At 39.0% G+C, this 22,367-nt stretch overlaps 3 protein-coding genes across 3 annotated transcripts in view; 1 reads left to right on the top strand and 2 right to left on the bottom strand.

Annotated features, from left to right (window-relative positions):
- Positions 1 to 1,341: 1,341 nt before the first annotated feature.
- faua (FAU ubiquitin like and ribosomal protein S30 fusion a) lies at positions 1,342 to 5,155 on the top strand. Its single transcript, XM_053614451.1, has 5 exons — positions 1,342 to 1,464; positions 2,147 to 2,229; positions 4,006 to 4,150; positions 4,486 to 4,541; positions 4,982 to 5,155. The coding sequence occupies exons 2-5, from the start codon at positions 2,155 to 2,157 to the stop codon at positions 5,105 to 5,107; spliced, it is 402 nt and encodes a 133-aa protein (XP_053470426.1). The 5' UTR covers positions 1,342 to 1,464; positions 2,147 to 2,154; the 3' UTR covers positions 5,108 to 5,155.
- Positions 5,156 to 5,282: 127 nt separating this feature from the next.
- Positions 5,283 to 9,984, bottom strand: fkbp3 (FKBP prolyl isomerase 3). The gene is made up of 8 exons (XM_053614450.1): positions 9,934 to 9,984; positions 9,234 to 9,368; positions 8,725 to 8,826; positions 8,479 to 8,577; positions 8,226 to 8,361; positions 7,119 to 7,186; positions 6,924 to 7,021; positions 5,283 to 5,554 (listed from the first exon to the last, which is right to left on the bottom strand). The coding sequence occupies exons 1-8, from the start codon at positions 9,967 to 9,969 to the stop codon at positions 5,500 to 5,502; spliced, it is 729 nt and encodes a 242-aa protein (XP_053470425.1). The 5' UTR covers positions 9,970 to 9,984; the 3' UTR covers positions 5,283 to 5,499.
- Positions 9,985 to 12,326: 2,342 nt separating this feature from the next.
- The window catches only part of LOC128601282 (phospholipase B1, membrane-associated), a 38,606-nt gene continuing 28,565 nt past the window's right edge, over positions 12,327 to 22,367 (bottom strand). Inside the window, exons 35-43 of the mRNA XM_053614352.1 lie at positions 22,265 to 22,316; positions 21,719 to 21,799; positions 21,547 to 21,612; positions 17,245 to 17,339; positions 15,562 to 15,643; positions 15,202 to 15,306; positions 15,006 to 15,101; positions 14,253 to 14,327; positions 12,327 to 13,227 (exon numbers count right to left, since the gene is read on the bottom strand). Coding sequence (XP_053470327.1) covers positions 12,946 to 13,227; positions 14,253 to 14,327; positions 15,006 to 15,101; positions 15,202 to 15,306; positions 15,562 to 15,643; positions 17,245 to 17,339; positions 21,547 to 21,612; positions 21,719 to 21,799; positions 22,265 to 22,316 — 934 coding nt within the window. The 3' untranslated portion in view covers positions 12,327 to 12,945. The remainder of the gene's footprint in view (positions 13,228 to 14,252; positions 14,328 to 15,005; positions 15,102 to 15,201; positions 15,307 to 15,561; positions 15,644 to 17,244; positions 17,340 to 21,546; positions 21,613 to 21,718; positions 21,800 to 22,264; positions 22,317 to 22,367) is intronic.

Here is a 22,367-nt window from a genome sequence, read left to right as displayed (position 1 = left end):
TATATATATATATATATATATATATATATATAAACATATTTAAACTGATTCACTGTGAAATTTTCCTTTAAATCTTAAGGGCCTTAGCACTGGATAAAGCAGAGATCCTCTGTAAATAATATTTAATTTACTGTTCAAAACCTGATAGGTGCTTTTTTTATTTAAATTTTGAATTATAAAAAAAAGTCAAATATAAATAAAACAAACAATAAACAAACAACGTGAATAAGGGTCATAAACGAAACCATGCATAGCTACACATTTATAAGATATTCGTTATTTCGTCATTAACATTGATACGAGAACTGAACTGGAATAAAGTTGGTTTGACGTTGGACATTCGATATTCGCGGATATGCGGAAATTAAGGGACCGTCTCTAAAGTTACATACAACATTGATAAACACGTTTCTAACTTAAATAGCATTTGAAGGGAATGACTTACAGCCATATAACCAACTGTAAAGTGTTCATCTAGGTGTCAGCTATAACACACACCTCTTAGAATTTTGATCTTTATCAAAATAAACTATTAAATCATATGTAAATTAGACATGAATTTCACTGCAGAATGGGCCCATACTCCAAATATGCTATTATTTAAAGCTCAATAGCATTAGAAGGGAATGACTTACAGTCACAAAACCAACTGTAAAATGTTCATCTAGGTGTCAGGTATGAAGCACACCTTTTAGATTTCTGATATTTATTAAAATAAGCTATTAAATCACATGTAAATATTGCCATGTATTTCACTACCGAATGGGCCCATACACAAAATATACCATAATTTAAAGCTCAATAGCATTTGAAGGGATTGATGTACAGTCACACAATCAACTGTAAAGTGTTTGACTAGGTGTCAGTTATGATGCACACCTTTTAGATTTTTGATATTTAATCCTACAATGCATGAACCAAAAAAAAAACCTTCACGAATGCATAAAGGGGGTCAAAACGACCCGTACGGGATTGAGTGGTTTTCTTCAAAAAATAGATGTCCTATTAATAAAATAATTTATATATGTATATATATGTATGTATATATATATATATATATATATATATATATACATATATATATATATATATATAAAATGTATATATACATACATATATGTACATATGTATATATATATATATATATATATATATATATATATATATATAATGTATGTATACATATATGCGTATGTATATATATATATATATATATATATATATATATATATATATTATCAATGTTGTATGTAACTTTAGAGACGGTCCCTTAATTTCCGCATATCCGCGAATATCGAATGTCCAACGTCAAACCAACTTTATTCCAGTGTGAAACTGAACTGATTTCAAAGTCCTTAGCAGTGACGTCACGCCTTCCCAGAATTCTTAGCCGTGCACATGCGCACATCAGACAACGCGCTGGTCCTTTTCTCGCTCCGTGTGGACCGATTAGCACCGTGCGATGTAAGGCCCGTCTCTCTCTTTACATATTTATTTTGGTTTTCATTCTTAATGTCGGATTAAATAGCATTTGTGTGCATATATAGAGCTCGGAATATGCGCTGTACACGTTTTCAGGGTAATGTGCAGTGTATTGGGAGTGTAATTTTGTACATTCTTGAATGCGTGCCTCATGCCTGAGTGGAACAGTGTTCAAATAGCTAAAGCTAGCAGAGAGCACGGCTGTCTAACGCACAGCACGAGACTCGTTTCACGACACGTCCTTATTTCCTGCTTTATATGAGCTGTTTATTTGAATCCAAAGTATGAAAGATTAAAATAATTAGTAGTTAACTCGGAATGTGGTGAATAGTTGTAGGTAGCTAGCTCACATTAGCGTAAAAATGGGGCAGGAAGTTGACCGCACAGGAGGCAAGCAGCTGGAGAACTTTAATCATAACCTGTTGTCATCTGTTAGTTATTTTTACTCTGGTCTTTCGATGGTTCTGGTTAATTTTTGACTCATTACGTGCTTTGGATTGGATCTTAGTTAAGACCGAACTCAAAGGTTACAAGATAAACTGAACAAGTCATTAATGACGTAGCACAAACAAAATGGCTGCCGCCAGACAAGCGCATGTGTAGCATCTGAATACTTGTACCCCATGAAAACATGACTCGTATTTGATTTCTTTCTTTACCTCAGCAATCATCATGCAGCTCTTTGTGCGTGCACAGAACCTGCACACCCTTGAGGTGACGGGAAACGAGACTGTCCAGGATGTCAAGGTGAGAAGTGCACTGATCCTGTTTATTTTCTAACACAATATCTGTGTCCATGTTTCAGCTAATGAAGGCTCATAGTAACAGGGTTCGCTCCTTACAAGCTTCTGATGCAAATGCAAACTTATAAAATGTCATGACCATGGTGGTGATGTGCGTTAAGTAGTAAATAAAACATGACAATGTCTGCTGTTAAAGGAAAACTATCACCGAAGGAGCTGACACGGAGAGGATCTACTCTTACCACCCTGAAAGTTGACTTTCTTATAGCATCATGACCCAAAGTGTTTGTCCTCTTGTATTATAGTTTGCCATTGATTACAGTTTTAAATTTAACAAGGGAAGTCACTTGAGGTAAAGGTTTTAGGTCTGTGGAGAAAAACATTTCTTCTTCAAAAGATCAGGTAATGACTTGTATGTCATTTATTGTTCATTTTCTTGTTGGTTCACTTTTCATGAAACCCAAGGAGCTAATCATCTTATTTTGACAGCTTCAAGTTTAAAAATGCTATTTTTATGTTTTGTTCTACAACATAAAATAAATCAGTGATACCCCACTCATGGTTAAAAAAAAAAAGCAAGCTTTTGTGTCTTGAATAATATGGTTGCTAACAAGTGGATAAATGGGACTAGAGAAGTCGTGATATTAAACGTCACATCGAACAGGAAAACTCCTACTACAGCGTTGTTGTGTTTATACTCGCGCTCTTGCAAACTATTCCAACTTGTAGATTTATAGTATTTTCCAATTGAAGTGTTAAAATTAAGTAAAGATTGAAAAAGCGGCGTGACATTGAAGTCATGCGACCTTGGTGTAGTTCGTTTATAGCCTTTAGCTTTTCTACTTCTGGCATTTGTATTTTGGCTTCAAAATTCACAAGTCATGTTCATTTGTGAAGATTATCTTTATGAACAAAATGTGTTAGAAATTTTTTTTTTTGAGAGAGTGTTTTGTTGGTCACAGAGCTTATTTTCTGCTCTAATCCAAACACCAATGGGAAAAATCCTATTGGGTTTTTGTTGAGGGAACCAGGGTGATGCTAACTTCTGGGTTAGCCTACAAAACTGTATCATCCCTGCGGTGCACTATAAAAGCAATGAGTTTATAGAGGGTTGCGTTTTGTTACGTACCCATATGTCGTGTCACGTGAACACTTGATCCAACTCACAACATGGTGTCTGAGTGGTCGAAGAGGCACTAAATTAGAGAAGAGATGCTGGTATACACAAAGTTACATAATAAGCATTCATTTTTCATTTCTTGCCTCAGGAAGGGTTTAAAATCTGGGGGAGGGTCACTGATACACAAGCTAGGAGACTGAATATTGCAAGTAGCAGCAGCCAATGTGAGGTGACTAAAATGATCAGGTGACCACTGAGCTTGGTGAAAAACGATAGGTAATTTGGTCTGTAATTTTCTTAGGAGGATGGAGAAAAACAATGACACGGCTGATCCGGATGGTGCTAAAGTCAAAGAGCGTCTGTAAAAATAGGAATTAACCTCAGGAACCCATGGACATTTAATCCTGTCTAGTTAGCGGTATTGTAATGATGTATAGAAAGTTTTAACACCTTCTGACCAATCAGATTAGATAATTCAACAGTGCTGTGGTAAAAAATCACTTTATGTCCTCTGTTAATGTATTGCCAGTAAACTTGACATGTTCATGACATCAGATACATCACTACTGAACAGGAAAATGTGTAATCTGCCCATATCCGCAATTGTGGTGTGCTTATACAGACAATGCTGACTAAATGTGGTGTTTGTGTGTGTCCCAGGCCCATGTCCAGACTCTAGAGGGTCTTTGTGTGGAGGACCAGGTACTTCTCCTGTCTGGGACCCCTCTTGAAGATGCCGCTACCCTTGTGAGCTGTGGAATTTCAGAACACTGCACTCTGGAGGTTGTTGGCAGGCTTCTGGGAGGTAAGTACATGAATTTTAGAAAGTGCTGTGTTGATGTACACGTTTAAACTCTTTCCAGCCATAAGAACTGTTTAAGGAACTGTTATTGCAGTTTGATTGTCTAAGTTACTGCAGATTACTGGAGCCACACGTAATAGTCATTTCAGAACCAGTTTGTAAAGCAGGTGGAGATTGATGTGGCTCCTGATTAGTTGGAATGAAAACCCGTGGCCATGTTTACAGAGATGATTAGTGAGCCTTGTAATAAAGTAGTATCAAATGTGTTTCATTGTGTTTAAGAAGAGCAATCAGTTTTTGCTTAAACAGGTTTTATATTGATCTTCTCATCTTTCTAGGTAAGGTCCACGGTTCTCTGGCTCGTGCTGGAAAAGTACGAGGACAGACACCCAAGGTGAGTCCAAAGGGCTTTTTTAAAAATTATTTTATTTTACTTTTGTCTAAATTGCCCACAATAAAATGGGTGTGTTGTGATGTTTGGGACTGGTCCATGTCTTCTCTAATCACAAGTTTTAAAGTCGGTACACTGCACTAGACTGTTCTAAGAACTCGCTGTGATTTGATGTACTCTGGTGTCTTTTTTTTTTCTTTTTTCTTCTGGATTCAATCTCTTTTAATTCAGGAAAAAGGATTGTTGTGTGTCCTTTGAATACCAATGAAGTTAGGTGTTCATTAGTTTGATTTTCTCTACCAATTATATGCAAATATTATGGTCAGGCTTGTGTAAGTCGAGTCATTTGAAATGCAAATCAAAAAAATCCTTAGTAAGGAGTGATATGACTGAGTGAAAAGGAAGCAACAGAGGTAATATCTGCTCTGTCCTGCTGCTTTCAGGTGGACAAGCAGGAGAAGAAGAAAAAGAAGACTGGCCGCGCCAAGCGCCGCATCCAGTACAACCGTCGCTTTGTGAATGTGGTGCCCACCTTTGGAAAGAAGAAGGGTCCTAATGCCAACTCTTAAATAGTTTTCTGTGACATGTATTCATAATAAAGTTGCAGGTTATGCACAGCTGTGTACTCAATCTTTCTTTTTATTGTTCACATTCAGTATAATAATTGAATTATAGTAACCTGGCTCAGGGTTACAATCCCTGTTATAACAAAAGGAACTGAGGAAGGAAGGAAATACACACAGCCAGGTCTGACCTTTTTTTAATTATCATTAATTTCAGCAACAATAAAAAGAAACATGCACAATAAGGTGAAACATCACATCAGTCCTGATTTCACCTGTAGTATAAAGGTGTATTTTTGCAGCATATTAGAATACTGAGTTTAACAGGAAGGTTGACAAACATGACCTTGAGTTCTGCTGTAATGATGAATCCTCTGCTGATGTGAACATTGGTGATCCTAATCAATGGCCACCAATTCAACCTCAAAAATAAGTTTAGCATTTGGTGGAATTCTGGGTTGTAAATTAAGGAAATAACACACTTGTATTCAATTTTACATTAAAGTTAAACATAACCAAAATTAATTCTGTGACCTGATTTTTCATTTGAAATGACCACAGGCATGACAAACCTTTGAACTGTAATGCCTTAATTGTGCACTAATTATTAATGCTAAATATGAATGCCAGATTACTGTAGGAATGGCTCTGATCAGAAATGTGCAAATTTGAAAACTGGTCCTTTGTTTAATGACGCATAACCTACCTCACTCAAGTGGCCACTTGCAGCACAAGAACAGGAGTGGATTATTGTATTTCAACATACAAACATGCTTTTAGCAGCGATCCAAATTTAACTTGAATAATTCTTTGGTGATTTCCCTTTATTGATGTACAGAAAAGTATCAGCTTCATTGACACTGAAAACAAAACATGGATGTCTCTGTGGAAGCAAACTGCACCAGTGTGACTAGATTTTGGAAACAGAATCTTATCCTTGATTAGCAAAGCACAATAAAGCTTCGTCAATAAATAAATAGAACAAAACTAAAGTTCTTGTAGGTCGATGGACTAACTGGTTAAAGATGCAACACAAAAATGGCCTATTAAACGTTAACTGTTTTATATTACTGCAGACTTTCTAATGACTTTTTTTTAGTTTACGTATACCATTCTATAGTTTCAGGGACTTATAGTGATATGGTGGATGCTTTATATAAACAGATGTATTTATCAGTGTGTAATTACTAATAAAGTGAATATTTCTATGAGGAGATGTTCATTTCACATTTTTAACGGGAGTCTGCTGTCAGTTCCTTGCAATAGACCTGTAATAAAACTGTACCTGTAAAGTCTTCAGCATGGAGGGCTTTGTGGTTTAATGGTAACATGACGAGTTGTATTTTCTTTAATTAACTTCAAGAGAAAAATTATGCTGGTGCTTGATGAGATTTATATTTGATATAATTGCTAACAAGAAATACTTTGTTTCATGGAAGTTACACACCACTAAACATATCTATAAACCGATAAAAAGTTAACTGCTAAGTTACTGTGGTATAAGCGCAATAAAACATTTCAGGATGTGCTGTTAGTGGAAAATAATTAACTTCGTATCACACCACCTTGTCATTGATTATTCTCCTGTAACAGTTTGCACTGGTGTTTAATTCCTTACAAATACAACAGACTGTACACCATTTTTTTTTGCTGTTTTGGAAAGCTTGAGTTGTACTTCTAAAGTCTACAGTCATGCTGGAGGCCTCCATTAATGCATCCAATGAACTTTACCTGAGCTAACAGAAGTATTGGAACAGCCTTTAAAATGGGCAAGTTGAGGAGGGTATGTTCAATACAATATTTCAATGCTATAAAAGGATACTTAGAATCAGGAAGACCCTTTTTACCATAGGCCCAATCTGACTCAATTTCCAAACGTGCAGTCTCGCCTTTACTCATGATTAGGAGTCCCTCATCCCACTGTAAGTGCAAGTGTGAGTGAATGAGTGAGTGTACAAATAGTAGCAAGGAAGAGAATAAAGAGACATTTATATAATGAACAACAGAAAACACTCACCCCTCGGATAACTTTGCCCATCCCGACTTTAAAGGAAAGTGGTTTGGTCTGCTTCTTTTTCCGTGCCCCTGCAAAGGACAGTCATGGCCAATTACTGCTTATCCAAAAAAATCAGCCATGCATAATTTATCAATATTTATAATCAATATGTAATCTTCAATTGAACAAGCGATTTATTTTCTGGCTAAATTCTGAGTTTAGTTTTTCAGTTGAAATGTCTTTCATCGACATGTTGGCCTTTTCACTTTGCACACAATGTGGTTTGACCGCCTGCGTATAGAGAAGCCAGAGGTAACTGGAATTTGACTCTATCTTAGGGATGGAACCAAATATGAATGTTATTCTGAATGAACAGATAATATGTTCTAAATAGATAGAAATAGAGAAAATAGGAATAGAAATATAGGAGATGCACTACTTTGTTGTAGTTTTTTATATTTATTTTTATAAAGCCTGCCAGAACATGGCATCTGGTTAAAACTAGAGATACGTTTGTTTTCCAGTATGTCCAGGGGGCATTGCAGTAGTGGTCATATAAAATAAATAAATAAATAAATAAATATATCCTGGATAAAGCGCATGCCAACTTCTGTTTAAATCCGAGTACAGATACCAATATTTTGAGGACTAAACAGATACAGATAGTGTCATTAGAGAGTGATGCAGGAGCACTTCAGTCCTTTAGTCTGTCCTGCTCTCTCACCAACTCATCTGTACACATTAGTGTTTGTCGCTGCATAGATAACTAACTAACCAACCCAAGTCTTTGCTGTAACTGTGTCTTATACATACACTATATGGCCAAAAGTATGTGGACATCTAACCTTCACACCCATTTGTGGATATTCTCCAAAGTTTTGTCACAAAATTGTGTTATAGCATGTCTCTGTGTGCTGTAGCTTTAAAATCTCCTTTCACTGGAACTAAGGGACCCATATATGACATGACAATGGCCCTGTGCACAAATTGAGGTTTATAAGTCATGGTTTGACAAAGTTGGAGTGGAAGAACTCGAGTGGCCTACACAGACCCCTGCCCTCAACCCCACTGAACACCAGACATCTACACCTAAACACAGAAATACTGGCGTTAGGATGACAGTCCAACCTGCAGGGATGTTGGTATCGAAAACAGTGCCATCTTCAAGCATGCCAGTATACCAACATGCCACTGTGTCACCCTTTTTGGGAAAGTTGGTCTTGTCTCCTTTCTTTAACACTGACTTTGTGAACTTAGGGGGGCCCTGTGCAGAGAAAAACAAGCAGAGAAAAGAAAGAACATTTTCGAATGCTAAAGTACATATTTAGTCAGAGTCAAGTAGCACAACTGTAACAGCATACAAAATGAATCTTTTCTCTACCTCATCTACAACTTCTGTCTTTGTTTCTTTGGGCTTCTCTTCAATCTTCACAGCTTTCACCTCTTCAGTCACCTGCTCCACTTCCGTGCCTTTAAACCTCTAACAACACCAGCACACGCTTTTAAATCTACTGATAATCGTCTGCAAATGAATCCACCAAACTGAGGGGATATTTTAGAATTAACATGGATTAAATGAAACGCAAAGAAATATCTTCAAGAGATGATCAAATTTAAACCACATTACCTTGCTCTCAAACAGCTGGTTGTAGGCGACAATAAGCTGCTCCTTTTTGGCAGTCTTCGCAACATTCTTGATATTTCCCATGAGTTTGTGCTCAACAAGAAACTGGAAGCACAGATAAATACTGAGCTATCTTTTTGCCTCTACTCACACTCTATTCATTATCTTAGACAATACAAAATGTGTAGATGTGCATATCTAGATATGGTTATATTTTCATTGTGTTTATGTTCTATAGTGTCAGACTGTAACACATTATAACACATGAAACGTACAAGACTGAAATATGCTGAGTTCCAAATGGTACACCTTATTATATGAAATTGTACACATTGTTACATAAGATTTACAAAGCATTACGTTATACTCTATTTAGTACACATATTCAGGGACTATAGAGCCAGCTGTGCTATGTGAGGAGTAGCCATCTGATGTTAGCCTTCGTGCATCATCTGCTAAACAAAGCACAATTTAATACAAAGCATCTCAACACAAATATGAACTGCGAATACCGAATGTGATGCATTGTCCTGTAGAAATTTGATTACGTCTTTTTTTGGTATTTCCTCACTGCTCAGTTTCTCATTGTTCCACTCTTGCGTTGGTGCAGCAGCCATTTTGCTTTCGAACTTCACGAACTCTGACCGCTTGAGAAATAGCCAATCAGATTGCTTTATGCTCGTCTATGACTTAAAAAACAAAACAAAACAACAACAACAACAACAACAACAACAAAAACCCTAATATAATATAAACACGTATAAACAGTTTAACAAATAAAATTGCTAGGGGGAATAAACATTATTACACAAAGACATGAAAAAAGTACTGCCTTTACTGCCTTTTTATTATTATTATTTTATTTTTTATGCAACATAATGTTTAACTTCCCATTTAATCACTGAAAAGCATGTTTTCTTTCCTAAGAATTTGTATTTATGGATATGGAATTGATCTATTAAGAGAATAAAATTGATCAAATAAAGTAATGTGAAAAAATAAGTACACCCAATGGAAATTGTTTTTGCTGTTGTTGACATATTTGGACAAGCAAACATTTGATCATCTTTGAAACAGTGCCTATTAATGACGTTAATACACTTGAACAAAACCACAAGGAAAAACAGCATTTTCAATCATTTATATAACAGAAATAGCAATAGATGTGTTATGAAAAGTATACCCTTGGCCTCAGATGCTAGTATTGCCCACCTTTAGCAGAAATAAGTACTTGTAGGTGTTTTGCATAATTGTCCACCAGTCTTGGACATCGGCTTGCTGGAATCTTTGGCCACTCTTCCATGCAATATCCAAGAAAAATTCCATGCAAAATCCAAGCTTGACTCAGCCACCCTTATAAATGGCTCCTCATGGTTCTTTCTTAAAATTAAGGCCTTCCTTGCGAGCCTGCATTTCTAGTTTATAATTTATTTTCATATTAGCTCTATATCTCTATTTTATATATAGTTATACTGCTTGAAAACACGGTTTACTGTACTTCCTACTTCATCATATCATTATATTACCCTTCTACTGTCCCATATATCCTATTATTCTGTTTTTTATAAAGAGTATATATATTATTATTATAAGATATTACCCTTATAACATCTTAATATTCCTTTTTATTATTCTTATAAAGTTATTGTAGTATGTGTGTGAGAGAGAGAGAGTGTGTGTGTGTGTGTATGTCTACTTGCCCTCCTCAGCTCGTATACTTCTTTTTGACTTTTTGACTAATAAACCATAGTGTATTACTCTTAAAGATCTAAGATCTTTAAAGTGTGAATCCAATTCAATATTCAATATCAGTCAATATCCGCCTCACACTGCTTCTGTGTGTCTTGGTGCCCGTCTTTTCTTCTTCTCCCCTTTACTGGATACTAGGTCTCCCTCATGTTTATTTTATGACATTTTTTATCCACAACATTTATCATGTTGAAAGGTACACTCAACTTCAACTTTCGGACAGATGGCCTCACATTATCTTCAAGCACTATTTGATATGATGCAGAATTCATAGCTGAACCAACAAATTTAAGCTGTCCAGTCCCTGAGGCAGTGAACCTACCCCAAACCATAACATTTCCACCACCGTGCTTCACAGTTGGTATGAGCTGTTTCTCCTGAAAAGCATGTCTGCTGTTACTGTGGCCAAACAATTATATCTTTGATTCATCTATCCAGAGCACATTATTCCAAAGGGCCTGGTCTTTGCCTATATGTTCATTGGCAAACTGTAGTCGTGCGCTAATGTTCTTTATAAACAGCAAAGGCATTTTCATGGCACACCTCCCATGCAGGTCAAATTTGTGCAATCTCTTTCTGTTGTAGAAGCATGCACTTTGACTGCAACAATTACAAGACTTACTAGCAGATCCTGTGATTCAATTTTGGGGTTCTTGGAGAATTCTTTTTGTATCAGACGGTCTGTTCTTGGGCTGAATTTGCTGGGACGGCCAGTCCTGGACAAATCGTCAGTCATTTGAAATCTGCACCATTTGATTTTCCTTACAGTGGAATGATGTATTTCAAATAATTTGGAGTTCTTTTTAAATCCCTTGCCAGACTCCTAGGCATCCACAACCTTTTTTCTGAAGGCTTTACAGAACTCTTTAGATCTTGGCATGATGACACCACACATCTCAAAAACAAAGGGAACACCAGACACTAGCTGTGAGGTTTAAGCAAAACACTCCCTAAGCAGGTTTTAATGACTGGCACCCAATCTTGAACACCTGATTCTAATTTCATGGATTTGATAAATGTAGGGGTGTACTTACTTTTTCCACATGACTGATCTGTTTTTTTTGTTAATTTAAATTGTGGGGCTAAAGCGCCGAAGCATATGCCAAAAAATACACATTACTTCCAAAAACCGTATCAGTGCTTGATTTGTTCTGCCATAAACACGTGGCCAATAACATAGGAAGTGTTGAATCGGCATACCCTGCTAAAAAAAACCCCAATAGGACTCATTACAGAAATTCTAATGATTTCCACAACAGATACCAATAAATCATTAACAAATGTACGGTGTTTTGGGCCATATTCTATTGGGATTTAATGGTTTATATGGGTTTCCACTAGGCATAAACATTTCACCAATGGAACCCAACGCATTACCAGTAGAGACCCACAAGGACCATTATAATTTCCATTAAAACCAATACAATTCCCATTATAACCATTAAAAACATTAGAATTTCTGTAATGGTTTTTCTCCAGCAGGACAAACCATGTGACTGTTTTGGAAACTGATTCAAAAGAAGCGCAAACCCAGACTAACACAGGCTAATCGACGGAGTAGCAGGATTAGCAATGTTTTGATATGGAATCAACAAAGAAACAAGTGCATTGTGAACAAATGAGACTGTCCATATGTGAGAAACTTGTATTAATCCCAATGGCAAAATCACCAAGCACAATCAAACCTACATATGACTTACAGTTCAGACAAGTCCACATTAGCCTATGAAGTAACAGGTGTATGCTATAGTCAGTGCTGGCCCATGGGTTTGTAAGACCCTAGGCTGGAGTATGACCATGGGCCCCCACCACAGAAACATACCCTAAACATACACTGAACCACTGCATACATCAGCTACGCATCTTTCACTTTATTAGACATCACTCGAGACATCACTTCTAAGCAAATTCATGATTTCAGAATGTAAAACCTGTGGAAGACTTTCCTGTTGTTGCAATAACTAAACAGATAAACTTGCAATAGTATGACACATGACACATTGCTCATGGAAAACACAGTTGTTGTATCAAACACAGTAGAAAAACAACGAGTCGAACAACTGCCTTGCCCCACCAAAATCTGTTTGTTCACGAGCCGCTGCTGCTAAAGTTTAATATGTTGTTGTATATTAATTCTTTAATGTCCCCTCCAATAAAAAAAACAAAACACTTAAGTTATTTGTCATGGCTGCTTCTGAATATGTATCTGTAGGCTGCAAATTATTGTAAAGTACCATCCAAATGGCTATTACCTTCAACCCCTAAAAAGGGGGACCCTTCTCTCTCTGTGGAGGGTTTAGATTTCACAGGGGTAATGATCACTTCAGAATGGACCACAGCCTTGTGTTTATGCATGTAGATTCACACTGATATATAAAAGTCATCCCATAACCATACACATCCAGTTTGATGGATTTACTGCAGTCTAAAAAGCATGTTTTCCAAAGTCAGTGGTACTGTAAAAATAGCTCAGTGCTAAAAGCTAGTTCCCTTCATCTCTCTTTCCTTTTCCTTCACTTTGTATTCGTTCTTCTGCTTCTTAATCCACCGACGCATAAATAGCCAGGTGACCACCCAGCCGAGGAGTAAACCTGCGACTCCAAATAGGGCTGGCACCCACATAGGTACACTGTTGTGGCAGCTGTTGGGGCAGGGAGTTGGGCTGTTGGGAACTGGGGTACTTCTAGATGTTGGCTCTGGAGTTGTGAAGTAATCAGGGTGGCTGTTCATCTTGGTATAAATGAATGGTCTGAGAGTCTGACGCAGAGAAAACAGACAAACATAAAAAAAAATTAGCCTATAGAACAGTCCTACTGTAAATAAGGACCAAAGCACTTCCTCCTCTCAATCATAATTCAAAATACAGACCGGCATCATCTTTAGCAGATCTTGCTTCTGTCAGCATTATGGTTTCTTTATTTTAAATATAGCAAGAAATTTAGCAAAACAAGAAATCAGCAAAACTCATGACAAAAAAATACAGTAACTGTAAAAGTATTCTCTCAGCTAAATTCAAATTCAAATTTTATTTGTCATGCACACAACCACACACAGTATGACGTGTAGTGAAATGCTTTTTACAACTGTTCGTGACAAAAAATAGAGTTTACATAGAGTTAGAAAATGAGAAAGTATTTTTCCAAAGTATAAAAATGTGAGGCTACAAAGATGCAGAGGATATAAATTGCACATATGTGCAGCTGTTTTCTGCAATATATAATAATATATAATGCTGTGCAACATTAAGCTGAGGTAGTTTTGTGAAATTGCCTACATATATAATAAATATTTCTAAATGCAGGATAAAGTGGTTACTGAATGAATGAATAGAAGATGTATCAAAGGAATGTAGGTGGTGTGGGTATTGTGAAAACGAGTCCAAGCTTGGTGTCCAGGGCCCAAATGGCCTGTGGGAAATGCCAGTGCAGTGTTCTATTTGTGGAATGTGTTATTTTTGTCACTTTGCACCACCTGGTTATTATACTAAACTGTATAAAATAGTGTACAGCAGCACTACACCTTTGCAGACTAAGAACTAATTCATTCTAAAATGTAACGGTCATCAAGAAAATAGCATAGCTGAGATGGTGTATGGTATCGTTGTTTTAGCATGTACAACAGTGTTTATCTATATCAGACAGCACCCTGTCATTCAACACATTCAGTTCAAGTTTTAAATTCAGTGAAAGCTCATATGCATCATCTTTATTATTTCCCTAATAGCACTTATTACTGTTGTACACTCCATTAGTGAAGTTGAGTTTATTATTGGTCACACTCACCTCAGATGGACACCTAAGTTTTGTGCGATCGTAGGTAAAGTTGTTGAAGGTCTGCTTATTTCCCACTGGCTCCAACTAGACAAATTAAATGAACAAATTAAATAAAAAAAATCCAGGAATACAGGATTCCAGGGTGCAAGGCAGAAGAATTCACCCTGGATAAGTGCAGGGCACAATTTCCATATACATTCACACATCTTGGCAATCCAATCCAGCTACCTGCATGTTTTTGGACAGCAGAGAGCCCGGTGGAAACTCATGTGAACATGGGATGAACAGTAACCCAAGCTCAGGATCGAACCTATGACCCTGGTGCTATGAAGCTATCTGCTGCACCACATGCTGCTGTTAACCCAATTCCCCATTAGACTGTGGTAAGATATTTGTCCATTTGGATTTCATACTCACTGTATATTTTTGCCTTTTATAATTTTACAATTTAAGAAGGAATGTAATCAGTGAGTTGTTTTGTCATGACATTACAGGTTTATGGATGGCTTTGCCTAAACTGTCGAACATAAGAGTGCATTAAAGAGAATAGAACCACAAGCAAGACTAGTTAATAATAATAATAATAATAATAATAATAATAATAATAATAATAATAATTTTCTAACTAGCTATTGTACTAACTAGCTAGTAAAGTAACAATGCTCCACATGTTGTCAAATACAAATGGAAAAGGTACAACATTAAAAGGAGGGCACTTCAAAACATATTTTGGATGGAGACCAGTTCAGTTCTGTGGCTTACCATGTTATTCCAAAGGGAAATGGCCATCTCAGATTGTGCCCGCTCACTGAAATGGAAGCAGTCTAATGTAAAGTAACTGAGATCGGGATTTCCCTCCTGGAATATGTAAAGAGAAGTAAAATGGAATTGTTAGTATTTTATAATCTTTCAAAGCCATAATGTGCAGCCAGAGCTCAAGACTTGAACACACACTCACTTTATCTAAAGGAAAGGTTGTGTTTTGAAGAAAAGGCTGAAGTACAACAGTAAAATCTTCATGGCCATCGTAACGTTCCCCAGATATTAGCTTTGTCATCTCAGTCTAACAGGTAAGGGAAAAACAGAGAGAGAGAGCAAGAGAGAGAGAGAGAGAGAGAGAGAGAGAGAGAGAGAGAGAGAGAGAGAGAAGCAATGAGTTCATTTAACAATTTGCAGCAAGGGTCATTCATTACACCATGGTATCATTTCAGTCTTGGAATTAAGGTTTTTATGTGCCAGAGACTACAAGGTCAATATTTTATAATGAATTCTTGGATATATTTGATAAGACAATAAAAATGCATTTCAATCAAGTTACCTGATATTCTTGATTAATGAGCTTTAGCTCTGTCAGCGCTGATGAGTTGTCACCTGGGGTCATGAGGCATGGACAGACATCTCTGAAAACACAGACAAATAAATAAGAAGTGCAAGGAACTGCAAGGAACTTCAAGGAACTGCACAAGGCTTGAAGGCCTGACTAATAACACACTCCAGAAGATAAAGATCAGATGATCTAAACAGGGAGATCTACAAGCTCAGCTATCGTGTCTAGTTGTAAGTAGATTAGATAAACTGTACACCTATTGTAGGCTACTGCAAGTCCAGCTGTAGGAATATTGGATGAAATGGAGGCCAAGATCTTCAAGATTGACTAGATCAATACTCCACATGAATATAGGACAAAACTTGAACCTGATATCAGCCTCAAATAGATCTATATACACATAGTGCATCAACTTCATATGTCACTCTAATTAGATCAGACCTAGTATAGGTCAAGATCAGATCTTTTAAGATAGGATTCCACAAGACCTACTGTAACCCAGGATCAGACCTACTGAAGGTTGTTGAGATCACACTTGCTACTCAGCAGGTATATTAGCAAGACATACTGTATGTACAACTGTAGCTATATTGGATCAAATATAGGTCAAGGAGACTCATTAAAAGCACTACCATAGGCCAAGATCAGACCCACAACAGCCTTTCCCCCATTTTCTCCACTGCCAATTCCTATCTACTATCCAGCTGTCACCTATCACACAACAGAGGGTCAGGGCAAGTATGTGCTTCCTCCTAGACACACGAAGCCAAGTACCACATTTTGTGGTACCACTATAACTGCTGATTATGTCACAGGGCAGTGTAACACAATTAGAGGAAAGCACTAACTGCCCTCTTCTGCATACATGGGCTCACAGATGCCATATGGTTAGTGTTGCTCTGATCTACAGTGGAGAGAATAATGCCAATCCTTCCACCTAGAGAGCATGGTTAATTTTGTGCTCTAGGATTCCCAATCATGGATGTCTGTGGTGTCATCAGGATTTAAACTCCCAAGGATCTGCAGGACAAACACTCTTCTACTGTGCCACACAGGAGCCAATATCAGACTCGTGCTATAAGGTGGCTACCACTGAAGGTAAATCATACATTAAGATCAGATGTTAGAAGTTTAAATAAGTATGTTTACAAGACCTACACTACCAACTTTTGGTATATGGGACTAAATTTGGGTCAGAATGTACAAAAATAAGAAAAGACTGTACAAAACCCATTGTAGGCCCAGACTGAACTAAAACAAACATCTCCTTTTAAAGGCCTGTATGGTGCTGTCTTATTTAGCTGAGCTCTTCTAAATTTAGTGAGTGTTTCTCAACTACAGGCCTGAAGGCCATCAGCATTATTTCCTGTGCACTAGCTAAAATCATCAGCTATTTATCAAGCACTTAATCAGGTTCCATGGGCACCCAACCCTCCTGTAGTATTTACTATTTAGCAGTGTTCTGTCTCCTTGCCCCAGTGTATCCATATCCTCTATCTTGTAGTAGCAATACAACTCTCCATGTTCACTGGAGAAATGGAGCCAATCTAATCTTTCAAATAAAATTTTTAGTACTGCACCATTCTTTGTAAAAATTTAAGAAAGACTTTCAACTCAAACAGTACAGAAACATTAGATCTTTATGCATAAATGATTTGATGTAACTTCAGAAACCTGGGGAAAAAACTGCAGCCTAATGAACTCTTCTTGACCATCCTCAAGACCTCCATTTCTGGAACTGTGAGAACATTCACTAGAACACGAGGTACCTGTATTGGAGGAAACAGAGAGGAATTAGCTGAAGATAATCATCATGTCAGTCATAAGGATAATTACCCCTACTCACTTATATAACTGTGGAACAAACATGATAACACTGCCTCAAACACTTTTTAAAGGCTACATCAGTGCTAGACAGTTACATCCTGGCAAGTAAAGAAGAGTTTGCAGAGTTTACACACCATCCCAAATAGATCTGTCTCATCACATATTATTCAATGATTTCTGCTCAAACCTATGCCTAGACTCACCGACTAGTTGTACCAAGCTTCCATTGTGGGAAATATCTACAGTTTTTTCTATTAATGAACAACTGTAATATATGTAATTCCAGTTGTATGTTCACTTCTAGTCAAACGTTTTTGAATAACTGGAATTCCTTACGTTTTATTAACATTTAATCACACATACTGCTACAGACCAAATGTAAGGCAGAATAGTAGTTAAATGAGGAAACCTAAATCTTTGTGGAAATTGGTATACTAAATGGGTCACATGCATGGGCATGAGGGTAAATTCACTGACCCTACATATAAAATATATTTATGTATGTAATACCTAAATATGTGATATGCTACAACAGTCTAATTAAAGTGGTAAATATTTCTAAATACATCAGATTGTCACGTATCATGACGGAGCAGAGATAGGACAGATGCAAGTGCAGTATGAACAGTTGTTTATTTAAAAGAGAGACAGGCAGACAAATCCAAAACATGATCCAAAACGTAATCCACAAACATGCAAGAGGTCAGGCTATTGGCAAACAGGCATACACGGGGCAAGGATGGAATCTAGGTCGTGGTCACGGAAAACAGGGTCGATAAGCAAAACGAGAAACGAACTATGACGAGGAACTGGAAGCGGATAATCCAGCGGGAACTAACTCTAAACATGGAACGTGACTATGACTTCTATACGAACTAAACTAATTCTAAACATGGACCGTGACTACGCCTACTATACGAACTAAACTAACTCTATGATAATCTTCCGCGTTGTGTGCTGGGAGGCGCGCGGTATATATGCGGACATGATCAGCGTCTAAACCGCTAGCAGCTGAGAGCAATACAGACACACGTGAAATCCCAGCCAATGACAGAAAAGGGAGGAGACATGACAGAAACATAAACAAAACACACGTGTCCAGATGTCACTACGGTCAACAACGGAAAAGCAGGTACTCGCGCATTCACGCTTAGAGCACGCTGCTTCAAGGGGGAATCATGACAGAACCCCCCCCCCCCCAAAGGCACTCCTCCCGGAGTGCCATGAGTCATCCCATTTCATTGGCGGCCCCGGCCCCCTGGGCTGAATGTCCCAAGCAGAGCCAGGAAACTGCACGGTGTTCTTGGCGGCGCAGGGAAGCAGAGCGACGTCCTTGGCGGAGCAGGGAAGCAGAGCGACATTCACAGCAGGGCAGGCAGACTGAGCGAAGTCCTCGGCGGAGCATGAAGGCAGAGCGACGACCACAGCAGGGCAGGCGGGCTGAGCGAAGTCCTTGGCGGAGCATGAAGGCAGAGCGACGTCCTCGGTGGAGCATGAAGGCGGAGCGACGACCACAGCCGGGCAGGCAGGCTGAGCAACGACCTCGGCGGAGCATGAAGGCAGAGCGACGTCCTCGGCGGAGCATGAAAGCGGAGCGACGTCCCCAGCTGAACTGGAAGGCAGAGCGAAGTCCCCTGTAAGGCCAGGGAGAGGAGCGTGGGTCTCCGTGCGGCCAGGGAGAGGAGCGTGGGTCTCCTCGAAGCAGAGGGGGGGAACGACGTTTGCCATGGAGCCGGAAGGCTGAGCGACGACCTCAGCTGAACAGGAAGGCTGAGCGACGACCTCAGCTGAACAGGAAGACTGAGGCTCTGAGGTCACCAGGTGAACCTTGGGCATGGGCGGAGCTTGGCTGGCTGTGTCAGCAGACTCGGGCGTGAGCAGAACTTGGCTGTGCGTGTCGGCAGACTCGGGCGTGAGCAGAACCTGGCTGTGCGTGTCGGCAGACTCGGGCGTGAGCAGAACCTGGCTGTGCGTGTTGGCAGACTCGGGCGTGAGCAGAACTTGGGTGGTCGTGTCGGTAGTCTTGGGCGTGGGCTGAACTTGGGCGACCGGGTCGGTAGACTTGGGCGTGGACAGAACTTGGGCGACCAGGTCGGTAGACTTGGGCGTGGACAGAATTTGTTCGTTAGGCTTAGATATTAGCGGAGCTTGGTCAACTGGATCAGCAGGCTTGGACGTGACCTCAGGAACTTGAGACTTGACTTGGACCTCAGGGACTGGAGACTTGACTTGGACCTCAGGGACTGGAGACTTGACTTGGACCTCAGGGACTGGAGACTTGACTTGGACCTCAGAGACTGGAGGCTTGACTTGGACCTCAGAGACTGGAGGCTTGACTTGGACTTCAGAGACTGGAGGCTTGACTTGGACTTCAGAGACTGGAGGCTTGACTTGGACTTCAGAGACTTGAGACTTGACTTGGACCTCAGGGTTGAGCTCTGGTGCTGGAGCCTCCCTGTTGACCTCTAGCTGGAGCTCGGCAGGTGAGCCCACCTCGTGGGTCTCAGGTTCGAGCTCTGAGGTTGCCAGGTTAACCTCCGGCTGGGATTCTGCATGAGTTTGCCTGTAGTAGTGGGTAAACGGCAGGGTAGGTTTGCCTGCCAGACTTACCCCCCCTAGAAGTTGTTCTAGCTCGGCCCTCGCCTCTGGACTCCCGAACTGCATCATGAATTCCCCCACAAACTGTTCTACACTGTCCAGGTTCCTACAGTGCTTATCCAGTTGGAGCTGCACCCACTGACGGGCCGGTCCAAAGAACCGGGACCACATGAATCAGAGCCATTGCTTCTCCTCTGGCTTAGGGTCTAACAGGCTGGCGAAATAGAATTGACAGTCTACCAGAAAATATTCAGGGGCACCGAAAAATCCATCAAATGGATCAGGAAGCTCCATAAATGTCCATTGTGGGAAGTGGACTGAGTCCATAGCGGGGACGGTTGGCATCGACTTCCGGGTTCTGCGTTTTCTCCGTTCTCCTGCTGCATCCATGTTTCGGCGGAAGATTCTGTCACGTATCATGATGGAGCAGAGATAGGACGGATGCAAGTGCAGTATGAACAGTTGTTTATTTAAAAGAGAGACAGGCAGACAAATCCAAAACGTGATCCAAAACGTAATCCACAAACATGCAAGAGGTCAGGCGATTGGCAAACAGGCATACATGGGGCAAGGCTGGAATCTAGGTCGTGGTCACGGAAAACAGGGTCGATAAGCAAAACGAGAAACGAACTATGACGAGGAACTGGAAGCGGATAATCCAGTGCGAACTAACTCTAAACATGGAACGTGACTATGACTTCTATACGAACTAAACTAATTCTAATCATGGACCGTGACTACGACTACGACTACGAACTAAACTAACTCTATGATATGATATGATATCTGATATGATATATGATATGACGCATTGTGTGCTGGGAGGCGCGTGGTATATATGCGGACATGATCAGCGTCTAAACCGCTAGCAGCTGAGAGCAATACAGACACACGTGAAATCCCAGCCAATGACAGAAAAGGGAGGAGACATGACAGAAACATAAACAAAACACACGTGTCCAGATGTCACTACGGGCAACAACGGAAAAGCAGGTGCTCGCGCATTCGCGCTTAGAGCACGCTGCTTCAAGGGGGAATCATGACACAGATCTAACATTATTCAATTTGCTAAACATTTAATAATTCACAATTCTTGATTCACTTATACTTATTCCTTAGTTACATTTTAAATAATTTGTAAAATGTAAAATGAGGTCATTTAAACAAAAATGCTAAAAATGTAGAAATTTCTAAATCTTTTGACTGGCAGTGTAGATCAGACCAGCTGTATAGTTATGATAGGACAATGAAGACCTGGTGTATATCCAGTTGGATCGGATGTTGGCTAAGTTTGATCAAGTCCAAACTCTACAAAATCTACTGTAGATAGCTTGGATTTGTTTATTTGCTAAAAGGTCTGAACAAATAGATTCAATTCAATTGATCGACAGTTTTTGTATAATTCACTAATAAAAATGACCAAATAACTAAATGCATAAATAAAGAAATGAGTGCACTGAATCAACCAAGTGTACTATGATTAACGAGTTAACTTGTTGACTTAGTGGGGACAGTCCTATTTACCACAGTCCTACAGTATCATGTTCTAACCTCTTTATGCAGCAGATCCAGAGCCTTCATGAGGTGATGACTGTAGTTCTGTGGTGACAGGTTGTTCTGCATAAATGAAATAACATATGAACAAAGTGTTAATAAATAAAGAATCCAGTTAACAATTTCAGGAACAACCACTATGCTTCAGACAAGACAAACAGAAACATACCTGGTCCATACAATACTGGCACAAATCACTGACCCCAGTAAACACAGTAATCAGCTTCCAGTCCATTTCGAAATCTACATTCTGCGGAAAAAAAGGAAGGTACTTCTGTGATAAGGGAATTTGAAAGGGCTAAAATTATGATTAAGTAGTGTAGATAAAACAGGAAGTCGCATGTTCTAAAGCATTAAGAAACATAACAAGGAGTTTATATTATTTTGTTAAAATAATAAATACTCAAAGCGACCCTCCTAACAATCCATTTCTAACAAACCCACTTTAAACAATTTTCAAGCAGCCACTGCAAATAACATTTAAGAACGCAATACTCAGTGCAGAGTGTAGTTTTAGCCACGTTAGCAATTAAGTTGATTTCCTGAATCTAAGTAAACAAACAAACAAACAAGCAAAGAGAAAAGAACCCACTGAATTAACTGCAGAGTTAATTCAGCATTTTACACTCTGTACTCATAGTATTAGTATCCTAAAATTTTATTTGCACTGAAATTGTGAAAGCCAAAACTGTGAAAAAGTGGAAATGAGCCTCACCTCACTGGATTTTAAGGCCTGAATAAGTCTGTTGACCTGTGCTGCAAGATCACTGGAATGGAGAAAGAGACAGAGATGGTTAATATAACTATAGAAATATATA

The sequence above is a fragment of the Ictalurus furcatus genome, chromosome 25 (assembly GCF_023375685.1).
Source record: "Ictalurus furcatus strain D&B chromosome 25, Billie_1.0, whole genome shotgun sequence".
NCBI classification, from domain to species: Eukaryota; Metazoa; Chordata; class Actinopteri; order Siluriformes; family Ictaluridae; genus Ictalurus; species Ictalurus furcatus.
The sequence above is the reverse complement of the archived record's forward strand: the minus strand, read 5'-3'. Positions and strand labels throughout refer to the sequence as shown.